General features: G+C 31.7%; 1 protein-coding gene across 1 annotated transcript in view; it reads left to right on the top strand.

Moving 5' to 3' along the window:
- LOC145268327 (DNA annealing helicase and endonuclease ZRANB3-like) overlaps positions 1-9,920 on the top strand; it is a 90,136-nt gene extending 80,216 nt beyond the window's left edge. The window contains exons 18-20 of the mRNA XM_080123817.1: positions 1,744-1,847; positions 7,641-7,749; positions 9,531-9,920. Of these exons, the coding sequence (XP_079979943.1) occupies positions 1,744-1,847; positions 7,641-7,749; positions 9,531-9,722 (405 nt within the window). The 3' untranslated portion in view covers positions 9,723-9,920. The remainder of the gene's footprint in view (positions 1-1,743; positions 1,848-7,640; positions 7,750-9,530) is intronic.
- The last annotated feature ends 1,241 nt before the right edge of the window (positions 9,921-11,161 follow it).

Raw genomic sequence — 11,161 nt, 5'->3', positions numbered from 1 at the left:
TTTGTTGCTGGCTATCTTGCTCTTGCTTGTTGCTGGATCTCAACATTTTGAACCGAGAGAGATATTTAGCTGTCGTACAAAGCTAAGACTCTGTAACATCATCTGTGTATAGATACTTCCTCAGGCATTTGTCGATAAAAATAGTCCTGTGGCGATGGAAAACTTGTGACGTGTGGAGGCTTGAAATGCTGGAAGCATGTAATAATTAATCTCGATGACCGTCTTCAGTGTCATGCCTGCTTAAACGTGTGAATTCACCGGTGGGACTAAAAAAAAAGTCATTTTTGGGCTCACGGATTTAAGTGTTTGAGGGAGTTGCACTCGTCTGACAAGACGTTGCAATCATCATATATATATATGTATATAATATATATATATATAATGTGTGTGTGCATTCTTTTTTTAATAATGTCCTATCTAAAATCTTTTTATTAATGATTCCTATATCTGAAATACAAGGATTAATCTAATTGTAGGGTTATATTATATGTGATATTTTAAAGTGTATGTACATATATATATATATATATATATATGTACATACACTATTATTATTATGCTATATGTGATATTTTAAAATTACAATTAGATTAATCTCTCCTTGTATTTCAGATATAGGAATCATTAATAAAATATATATATATATATATATATATATATAATGTGTACCATCTATATATATAAAAGTGAAAATGTATATATGTATGTTTGTGTGTTTGCTAAAAACTTTCGACAGACAGAACGAAAATTCACAAACTCGGTATCATATTGAAGCTCCATCCTTCGCCCGAAAAATTGGCCAAAAAGTCAATTTTTTCACCCCAGAAATCAACAATTTTCTACAGGGGAGGGGGTCAACAAAAACCGTCCTCTCATGACGACGACCGGTTCTACGCATGTGTCAGATGACGTCATGACCTGATTTAGTTTAAATAGTTGAAGAACTGACTAAATTTCATGTACGTCGTGTTAGTTCAGTTTGTTAGCACGTTGGTTCATTATCTAAACGTTTTGGGTTCGAATCGTGGTGTGAGATATCTTTTTTTTTTTCGATCTTTGTTAATTTAAATATTGAACCAGTGTTATTTAAGCCATTTTTCATGTAACGTTCGTTTTTCTGGGGTTTTTTTTTACTTCGCTTATTCTTAGGTTTTCATTAACACCCCCCCCCCCCCAACCGACCACACACACCCAAAAACACCCGGGTACCCACCGATTTTTTAAATTTTAATATCGAAACAGGCTTATCCAAGCCATTTTTCACATGTTTTTTTTTGGTTTTAACGTTCGGTTTTCTGTTTTGTTTTTTTATTTTTACATTTAACATCATTCGTTTACCTTATATTAGTTTTTTTTTGTGTTTATTTTTCGATGTTCTGATTACCCCTCCCCCCCCCCATCCGTTTTTCTGTTTTCTTTTTTTACTTCGCTTATTCTTAGGTTTTCATTAACACCCCCACCCCCTCCAAACACTCGGGCAATGCTGGGTACCCAGCTAAGCAGAGGTTTATTAACGTTCGTTTTTCTGGGTTTTTTTTACTTCGCTTATCCTTAGGTTTTCATTAACACCCCCACTATCATCACACTGCATCAAGGTTATAATCATTAATCAGAAGGGACCATATCATTGTCTTATCTGCATACCAGAAAGAGAAACTGATCGTCAAAAATAGCAGACAGTCTTGATTATAACCCACTCTTTAAATTCATCAATAAACTGAAATTTTTTTTTTTTTCTCACAGATGAAAACAAAACAAGGTTATTGTCGAGAAAAATTATTCCAAATTGAGCACGGCATTTGCCAGTTGTGTGGGTTGAATGCAGACTCACTTTTTCATGAAATAAGGTAAGTTTAATTTTTTTTTTTTTTTAAACTCATTTCAGCAGTAACGTTTATAAAAAAAAATGTTTAAGTATTATTTTTTTTTAATTAATACATATTTGGAGCTGACTATATTTTTTTTATCAATTTGTTATTAGTTAAAAAAATTAGTTTATTCAGCAAATGTATTATTCAACATTATGAATATTAAATTTTAATTTATGTTGACTGTTCAGTGTTGAGACATTATGTTGAACAGAGTGCAGTCTCGATACTGAGTGTGAAGTAATTTCCGGTAACAAAGATGGCGGCTAAGAATCAAATGCGGTTCATGACCTAGCCATCGGCGAACTGATTGAATCCAAAATTTGACAATTTTTATAGTAACTTTGGAACATTTTCATTGGTTGGTTATAAAAACTATTGTTGAAATCATTGGTGTAAAATACTCCCATTAGCAGTCAAAAACATTTTACACGCCCCCTTTTTTGATATAATGGAAAAATCCTTTCAGATTCAATTTTGGTTTGACTTGAGAAAAGGAAAAGAAAAATAAATAAAAATAAAAATAGACAAATAAATGAACAAATAAAAATAAACCAATAAAATAATTGTGTTTTTTTCGTTTTTTTTTTTTTGTTTTTTTTTGGTTTTGGGGGAATTAGTCTTTATTCTCACTGGTCAAAAAGAATTAATAATATATTGGTATAATGTGTGCAAAAAGAAGCCATTTTTTTTTTTTTTTAGCTAAATATTTCTTAGTGGCGAGAATAGTGTCGGTTTGTTTTTTAGAAAATAAACTATAATTAAACCGGAAAAATCATCACTAAGGTTCCAAACGTACCTTAGATTATTTCTCCCCCATCGAGCTGATCGGACCTGCTAAATCACAGTGCACAAGTGAGAGAATTTTCATGGCCTTTTTGTCTGGCGTTCTGCTTATATTTTTTGTCATTTTCCCCTGTGCACACACATCACAATTTGGGAGATCATCTGAAGGTACGAGTATTTTCATGCCTTCGACTACATTTTTTAATATCAGCTGTATTGCAATGTCCTAGAATTTTATGCCAGGTTTCCAAATTGTGACTGGCAGTTTTTGAGGGAACCATACTTTTTAAATAATATAGTCGGCCATTTTCTTTAATGTCAAATACAGTTCCATTGGGATATATCAATTTTGACTTGTTTTGGCCAAACTTTATATTCGCGCCTTGTTTAATGGCAGCCTGCACGGAAAATATCTCTTGCTTAAATGTAGGTATGAACAGAGCATTTTTTAGAATACAGTTACAGATTTCACCATTATTATTTTTTAGGGATATTTTAGCATCGCCTCTTTTCAAGACTATATCATTTATTTGACTACTGTTGGCAAGTTTGACAAAATGACTTTGAGGATTAAAGTTTGAATCAAAATTAATAAAATCATATTCCTTGGTGATAACGTGCGCTGTAGCACCACAATCTACAAGGAGGTTTTTACCGTTTGTGGTATTGTCAAAGTTACATGTGAATAGAAATGTATGTTCTTCCTCAAAGTTCTCAACGCTTTTTACGGAGTCCATTTTAGAGCATTTATATCGACATTGGAAACTTTTGTGGTTGGGTCATCCACAATTATAACAGATAATTTTATTCTTTTTCTTGGGAAAATTACTTTTGGGGAACACGTTGTGGTAGGGTGCATAATTTGGTGGTGTCTGTTTTCGAGAAGCATTTTGAACTTTATAATATTGCTGGAGTTATTATTGTCCACGAGCATACAATTAGTCTCTTCGTAACTGCGCAATGCCACTTTAAATTCGCTGAAATTTATGGGTTTGTTTTTTTTTTTGCGTTATAACAGTTATAAATGGTTTAAAATCGGCTGGAAGTCCCTTGAAGGTCATTGATATCAACAAGCTATCGCTTATTATTTCACCTGAGAGTTTTAAGGCATTGGTGGTTGTTTCTGCCCTTATAACGTAGTTGGTAATAGTTTCATCCTCGTTATGTTTCAGAGACGTTAGTTCTGTATATAGTGGTATAATTTTCGGTTTCCTTTTTGATAAATAATGTTCTCTTAATATGTTCAATGCTTTCCGTCCGTCATCCAAGGCGTCTCTTATAATCAGAGACAGACTTCTATCGTCTAAGCATTGAATCAGTTCTGCAAAAACAGTTGCGTTCTTTTTGAGAAATTCGGGATCGTTAGGATTCTCTGTTGGAGATTGTGTCACTTTGTGTAGTTTTCGAATCCTTAGATACCCCAGAAATTTTACCTGCCACAATTCGAATTTAGATTCCGATTTGTCAAAACAAAGACAATGGCTGGGCCCATAACCTGTTAAGTGTTGAGACATTGTGTTGAACAGAGTGCAGTCTCAACACTTTATGGTAACTGTGGAACATTTTCTCAACACAAGTAACTCAACACTTTATGGTAACTTTGGAACATTTTCATTGGTTGGTTACCACAACCGGTGGTTATAAAAACGATTGGCGAAATAATTGGTGTCATACTCCCATTAGGAGTCAAAAACATTGACTCTTGTTATTTTTCTAGTGATAATCATATTCGGTATGAGTTACTCCCCCTGAGAATTTAGGAAGAATTGTATCCCTTACAACTGAATAGTCGCCCCACAATTACGTTTTGTTCCCCTTACTGCCACACCTTGATTAACAATCCTATTTTAGCTTTCTTTTGTGTATTTTGATGAACAACTTCCTATACTTTTGTTCTGCTGATAAATTTATTTCCTCTTTTCTTTGATATTTTTTCTTCTCTTTTACTTCCTAACAGTTGGGCTGATAGTATCACAAATGCATCATCCAACATTATAAATATTAGATTTGAATTTACAGGTTTAGGAAAATCTTTTTTAAAAGCCTATGTTCGGAATGTCAAGAAGTTACAACAGATGGCCTGAAAGCAAGCTCAAGGCATTCCCGTGAATCATTTTTCGATCATTAGTATTCAAAATGCAGAGTTTTTCTTTTCAAAGTGTAGTATTGAAAAATCAAGCATTTTTAATTATTACTTTTTTTCAGTCATTACTTTTTTTCAATCATTACTTTTTTCCGTCATTATTTTTTTCAATCATTATTTTTTCAATCATTATTTTTTGTCCATCATTATTTTTTTTACATCATTACTTTTTTCAATCATTACATTTTTTCAATCATTACTTTTTTCGGTCATATTTTTTCAACCATTACTTTTTTCAATGATTATTTTTTCAACTATTTCTTTTTTTCAATCATTACTACTAGTAAGACCTGTGGGAATTCCATAACAACATCTTTCAGAATTAATATATTTTAGACCTTTTGTTAAAACTGTAAAAGTATTTATCTAAGTAATCTGGTTAATGTAGTATCAGAATATATCAGGTTATTCTCCAATATTCTTTATAGGAGTCTGTGACATATTTCCATTGGTGCAAAGTGAAAGAGATGTATTTTAAGGGACAGTTAGAATTTTAAAAAGATCTCTTGGTTGGAATGTATGAGAGAGAGAGAGATAGTGGTTGAATGTCTAGCATCCGGGAGGATACTCCATCTCCAGCTTTTTTTTCACCACTTATCAAGGCCCAGAGGCCACTCGAGGATAAGGATTAAAGAGTGTACAGTAGACAATTGGACAATAAAGTAATCATTAGTAATGGAAATTTGGTAAATTTGTTAACTTAAGTTGAATGGCTCATCAAGAACTTGTTTATGTTGGACTTGAAGACAACCATATTGTAGTCAACTGGAAAGCAGGAAAACGGAAGAAAAAAATGATGGACTTAGTCGTTTCTCTTTTTGCATGGTGCAAAACTTAAATTTACATATGTTAAGGCCTAAAACTGCACCGTTTGTTCATTTTCGCCAGGATTTGATGTCTCCTGGGAACTTTGGGAGGTAAATGGAGGGGGGGGGGGCAATGCTGAACTTAGTCATTTTTTTTATGCCTCGTTCACTGTGCACGCTTCACTTGTTTTATTTTTGTTTTGTCTGTTTTCTTAGAAATGTATCTGTAATTTGATTAGCCCCTACCCTTTCTTTGCTACCACTCTCTCAGAGATATGATGTTGCTCGTCTCAGTCTTTTCTATTATGTTGTGTTCTATCTGTCTGATCTATTCACTGCTTCATTTGACATTGGTCTTGTGGTCTCAATCAGTTTGCTGTTTTGATACCTCATTTTTAACGGGGTATTGTTTTAGACTGTCAAAGACTGGACCTATGATCTCTTGGAAAACTAAAAAGCAACAAATTGTTGCCCTTTTTTCTTGTGAAGCAGAATTGGTGGCCCTTACCCATTCTGCGCAGGAGGCAATTTTTCTGAACACCCTTCTGAAATCTATTTTAAAACCAGATCTAAGTAAAAAAAAACCTATAGTAATTCATTGTGACAACCAGAGTAGTATCTTATTAGCAAATAATTCTATGATTCATCAAAGGTCGAAGCATATTGATATCAGATATCATTTTATAAGGGATGAAATAAGTAGAAAATCTATTACTCTTAGTTATGTGACGTCTGAGAATAATATAGCCGACATTTTCACTAAACCTATCAAAAAGATAAAATTAAAATATTTTATAGCCTAACTTTTCGGAATCTAATTATGAATAAATTTCTTTTCAGAAACCCAAAAAGAGAAGCATGAACAGTTGTAAATTGTCACGGGCACGACGTTAAACTATGACCATTCCTATCTTATTAACTAAATTAACCAACTAATACCTAACATAATGTTTCCAATTTTTGTTAAACAAAAAAAAAATGTATATTTGTGTGAGTTTGTGTGCATATATGTTTATATGTATTTGAAGAGGATTCTATTTGTATGTGTATATATATATATATATATATATATATATATATATATATATATATATATATATGAAAAGTGTTTATTTTTATATGTATCAAAAAAAAAACTTAATATGATTTACAAAAAAAAAATAGCAAAAAGAAAAAAACAATTGTTATTTTATTTGTTTTATTTTTATTTTTATTTATTTATTTTTTTCCTTTTCTCAAGTCAAACCAAATTGAACTCGAAAGGATTTTTGCATTATATCATAAAAGGGTTTGTGTTTAATGTTTTTGACTCCTGATGAGGCGGGGGTGGGGGTGGGGGGTATGAGTCCAATGATTTCGACGGTCATTTTTATAACCACACGTCATGGTGAGCAACCAATGAAAAGCTTCTAAAGTTACTATAAAAGTTGTTGAATTTTGAATTCCATCTTTGTTACTGGCAATTACACTCAGGATCTGATCTGAACTGCACTGCTTCTTCGCCGCCATTTTTGTTACTGGCAATTACACTCAGGATCGTACTGCACTGCTTCTTCACCGCCATCTTTGTTCAACATAATGTCTCAACACTTAACAATAATATAGTTTCTTATTCCAGTAGCTTCTTTCCAATGTCTCTCTCACTGACGTGATGTTCCTAGTCTCAGTCTTTTTTACAACATGTGTTCTACAAAATTATCTGATCTATTTTCTGCTTCCTTTGTTCCCGTTCACTGTTTTAATGCCTCATTGTCATACAGCTTCCCATTCCAGTAGCTTCTTTCCCAGGAATGCAAGGTTGTGGAACTCTCTTCCTGCTCACTGTTTTCCTCCTATCTTGGTCTTTTCAAGACTATGTTCCTGTAGGCATTTTCTGTTTTTGTGATAATCATTTTTCATTCCTGTTAGCCCCATATATCAAGTGGCTTCACATCTTGTCTGAAGCGATTTCCATTGAAGAAAAATCTTCTTTCATTTGTTTATAGATATATTAACTGTTTTGTTTTTTTTTTAATTTTTTTTTTTTTATATATATAGGAGTCAACATGATCTAAATAAACGTGTGAAAATATTGCAGTCAAGTCAACTTAATGCATTGACAACGAAGCAAAAAGAAGCAATTATAAGGAATCCTTCTCCAGGAATGGTAAGAGAAGTTAATATTAAAACCAGAAATTAAAAAAAAACAAAAAAAAAACACCATTTCATTAATTAAAATACATCTCTATTTACATAAAGTTAACTATATATATAATATATTGTGCATATTTTTCAATGCTAAAAATGATTCTTTTATTCTTTTGGTTTTGTTTTTTTGGGGTTTTTTAACTTAATCTTATATGGTTAATAATAATGATGAAATGAAAAATATTTTTTATTATTTTCATATTTTGTAGTTTTTCTTTATTATTATTATTATTATTGTTATTATTTAATATTATTTTTATATTTGCTGTCTTTGCTGAATAATACAAGGATGTTGATGATTTTTGCTGACTTCTAATTTTGGTGTTCAGGAATCTGATGAAGAATATCATAAAGATCTTTTGTCTTGGAAACGATCGTACTTGAAACTGATATAATTTTGTTCATTTCTAAATTGTCATATAATAGCTTTGGTTTTTGCAGTATTTCCGAGTATTTAATGGTTCAAATTTGATTTCACCTTATCTCTAAGGTGTGATTAATTATTTGTCCATACATCGATACTGTCAGTTTCAAATTCTAATAAAGTGAACCTATTGTTGGTTTCCTTTACTGGAGCTATTAAACCTGATGTATTGATATGGGACTAGGAGGAGAAAGAAGCAACCTTAGTAGAAGTTAGTGTCCCCAATGATGCTGGTTAAACCGAGCTGAGAAGACAAAGATAACAGAATACCAAGGTCTTACGTACATCCTAAAAAGAAACTGGAATCTTAAGAAGATCTTCATCATTCCAGTAATTATAAAAGCAACCGGACCCAAGAAAAAGAATTTCAAAAACTATCTCGCAGTCAACCAAGTGCAAGAGAGATACAAACAATTGAACTTAAAGGGATGGTTAGAATCTTAAAAAGATATCTTGGTTGGCATGTATGAGATAGCGGATGAATATCTGATATCCAGTAGGGTGCCCCATCCTCAGCTAGAACAAAATGATCAGATAAAAAATAGATATATAATGAAATATGTATGGTATACGTTTATAAACTTATTTACAATGCAATATTTTGTAAAATAAACAAACATTTATTTGCTTAAAATTAATATTTCGACATAATACGCCATCTTCAGAATTTTCCTCGCCATAGTGGTAAATGGAAGAATACACTAGTGAGAGAATCTGAGTGTTTTTCAGTGGTGATATTTTCTAATGTCTGGAAGATTATGCTCAATATCATAAGGTGGTGAATGGAATAATCTAGGAAAAGGTAGAAGCACTTTCTTCTACATTCCAATGTAGTAACCTGACTAATCTGACAAGCAGCAAAATTCCACCCCTTCACTGTTGAAGTCCCCAAATGCCGAAAAGCCTTTAATGCTAATAGTTTCTTCTCTTGAAATGCTGGACTTTGGGATTCCCTCCCTGTTTCCTGCTTCCCTGACTGTACTAACCTGCAGAAGTTTAAACGTAATGCGAACAGACATCTCACTGCTCGTCCCTACATGCCCTTGTTAGACACGATACCAAATAGTAGCCGCTTATGGTACAAGTTTGGGGTGAAAAGGAGTTGTTTTTTTGTTTTTTTTTAAAGTAGTTAATGAAAAAGGAGACTTGACTTGGACCATTTTATTTTAAAAAAACATTTTTTTACATCTGGAATGTTTATTAAAAGTTTATAATAATCGGTTAATTAGTTTGTTTACTTAACTTTTTATAGGGAGATATTGTTTATTTTCCTTATTACATTACATTATTACATTTTTTCTTTTGTGTTTTTTTAGTTCTGGGAAGCCGATCATATCAAAGCCGTTCACAAAGGAGGTGGGCAGTGTGATATCGACAACTTCAGAACACTTTGCGTTTTGTGTCACAAGAAAGTCACGGCGGATCAAATGAAACAACGAGCAATAGAAAAGAGAAAATCGTTTGCAAGCGGAACTCGCGAAATTACAAATTTTTTCAAAATGGCTTGATTTAATTTTGCTGTGATTTCACGATTGCGTTTTACCGTCAAAGAACGATAACGCGAGTCCATAACACTATCCTGTAACAAATTATAAACTTTAGTTACTGTTCTTTCTTAGCTAACCTTTCTTTTTCTTTTTTTTTTGATGTTTATAAAAACTGTATTCTTTTTTTTATTTTTATATAAAATTTGCTATGTAGCTTAATTCTTTTTTTTTTTTTTTGATGTTTATAAAAACTATTCTTTTTTTTATATAAAATTTGCTATGTAGCTTAATTTTTTTTTTTTTTTACGGTTTTGATTTTTGAGATGAGGATTGATTATTTGTATTATTTACATTTTTTGGACTACTATTCTCATCTTGAGTGCTATTTTCACAATGTATCGGTTGATATAACCTTTGACCTTCTTCATGTGTATCTTTTAAAATGCTAGAATCTTTCTGTCAAACTTTGGGAATCTACATGAAAATTTAAACAGAACCCTATATTTAATCCACAGGAGTAGCTTGCTCTCGTCCATGTTATCATAACTTATTTGTTTTACTAAAACATCATTTAAGTACAAATAATAAATTGGGGGAGGGGATAATACAAAATCTTACTTGAAGTCAATTTTTTAAGTTATTGGGATGTGTACATAACCTGCTCATCCAGTCATTGTAAAATGATGTGGAAAGAAGTAAAATTAGAGCTTTAAATCAAGTGGAGGAAAAAGATAAAACAAACTAAAATATGTATGTTGTCATATAAATGCAGCAAGGAAAATAATAAGTTTAGCACATAGCTGTTGCTACATTCTTTCGACAGCTTACACATTACACACGCATGCTTATACATTACACACACATGCTTACACATTACCCACACATGCACACACACACACACACACACGTATATATATATATATATATATATATATATATATATATACATACATATATATACCAGTTTCTCCATTTTTCTTTGTGGCATCGATGGGTTCAGTGTCGTCTGAGGAAGTCTCATTGACTGAAACAGGTGGCTGTTTTTAGCAACCATACGTAACTGTTTACCCTCAAATGAATATATATATATATATATATATATATATATATATATATATATATATATATATATATATATATATATAGACTGATGTTGAAACGAGTAATTGGAATCAGAAGTCTGGAAAATCTGAACATTTTGCAGCATCAAAATCAGAAAATTTTGTGTCTATTTTCCGATACCAAAAATGATTCTTTTATATGTGTTTTTTGTTTTAAACTTAATTTCCTCATTCTAATGATAAAATGGTAAAGATTTATTGATTTTTAGCAATAAAACTAAAATAGATCACCCCATAAATGCATTATTTACATTTGTTATAAGATATACCCATATTAGATGGATTTTGTTTTTTGTAATCAGAAAATTTTAAAAAATTAAAAAAGAAAAAAAAATAGCT

The sequence above is a fragment of the Euprymna scolopes genome, chromosome 43, assembly GCF_053919585.1.
Source record: "Euprymna scolopes isolate OS-2025 chromosome 43, ASM5391958v1, whole genome shotgun sequence".
Lineage (NCBI taxonomy): Eukaryota > Metazoa > Mollusca > Cephalopoda > Sepiida > Sepiolidae > Euprymna > Euprymna scolopes.
Note: the sequence above shows the minus strand (reverse complement) of the source record. Positions and strands in the feature narration are given on the sequence as shown.